A 1,203-nucleotide genomic window follows, 5' to 3' on the forward strand; every position below is an offset into this window, starting at 1 on the left:
CGGCGCAGTTTTTCTTCTTTAGAGCACTCCACCGCCATACCGTTTTTATGGCGGATGTCCTCTGCTTAGGTTATCAACCGCGCCGGAGCACTTGGAGGACTCATTAACGTCACGCCCTGGAGGGCGTCGAATATATTTTTTGCGAAGGGCGACGACGACGACTCGCTCGACTGCGCGGGCTCGGATTGCGAATGGCTCAGGGCTGCCCTTCCTTCAAGGAGCTCGGGCTCGACCTGCGGCTGCTCAAGGCGGTCCAGAAGCTTGGCCTCGAGACACCCACGCCCGTCCAGGCCCGCTGCATCCCGCTCGCGCTCGCCGGCAAGGATGTCCTCGCAAAGGCGCCGACCGGCTCAGGAAAGACATACGCGTATGTGGTGCCGATGCTGCAAAAGGTGCTGACGCGGCAGGACGCGGCTCCGGGACCGACCCTCTCGCCCGGCGCGCTCGTCCTCGTGCCGACGCGCGAGCTGTGCCAGCAGGTCTACGGGGTGGCGCGTGGGCTGCTCGGCGCCGCCGGCGCAGGCTCAATGCGCGTCTCTCTGCTCGCCGCGGCGGCGGACGGCGCGGCGATGCGGGCGGGACGGCAGCCGGACGTGCTGGTCGCGACACCCGCGCAGCTGCTCGCCCATTTGGCGGCGGAGGGCGGCGGCGGCGGCGGCGGCGGCGGCGGCGGCGGCGGCGGCGGCGGCGGCGGCGGCGGCGGCGGCGGGACGCTGCAGCGGCTGCACACTCTGGTGGTTGACGAGGCGGATCTGCTCCTCTCGTACGGCTACGGCGAGGACATGGCGGCGCTCGGGGAGAAGCTCCCGCCCTCGGTGAGACAGACAGACACACACACACACACACACGCACACACACACACGCACACACACACACTCGCACATTGCCCACGCGCGCACACACACACACGCACTCGCACATTGCCCACGCGCGCACACACACACACGCACTCGCACATTGCCCACGCGCGCACACACACACGCACTCGCACATTGCCCACGCGCGCACACACACACGCACTCGCACATTGCCCACGCGCACCGGGCCTCGCACCTCCACCCCACTGGGCTACTCCTGGCCTCGTAGAGAGTCTCGCCTCGTGCCGCGTGAGGGGGGTAGGGTAGGGGGGTCCAGGAGGGACCCCGCCCCCACCCCTACCCCATACGGCTAGAGGCGAGACTTTCTATGAGGCGTGGAGCAGCC

The 1,203-nt window shown here is 68.7% G+C and overlaps 1 protein-coding gene across 1 annotated transcript; it reads left to right on the forward strand.

Moving 5' to 3' along the window:
• Positions 1–191: 191 nt before the first annotated feature.
• EMIHUDRAFT_259398 (hypothetical protein) lies at positions 192–1,110 on the forward strand (the record flags this gene model as incomplete). The annotated part of the gene is made up of 3 exons (XM_005757301.1): positions 192–599; positions 747–815; positions 1,087–1,110. The coding sequence occupies 3 exons, from the start codon at positions 192–194 to the stop codon at positions 1,108–1,110; spliced, it is 501 nt and encodes a 166-aa protein (XP_005757358.1).
• Positions 1,111–1,203: the final 93 nt, after the last annotated feature.

Source organism: Emiliania huxleyi, assembly GCF_000372725.1.
Source record: "Emiliania huxleyi CCMP1516 unplaced genomic scaffold EMIHUscaffold_9116, whole genome shotgun sequence".
NCBI classification, from domain to species: domain Eukaryota; phylum Haptophyta; order Isochrysidales; family Noelaerhabdaceae; genus Emiliania; species Emiliania huxleyi.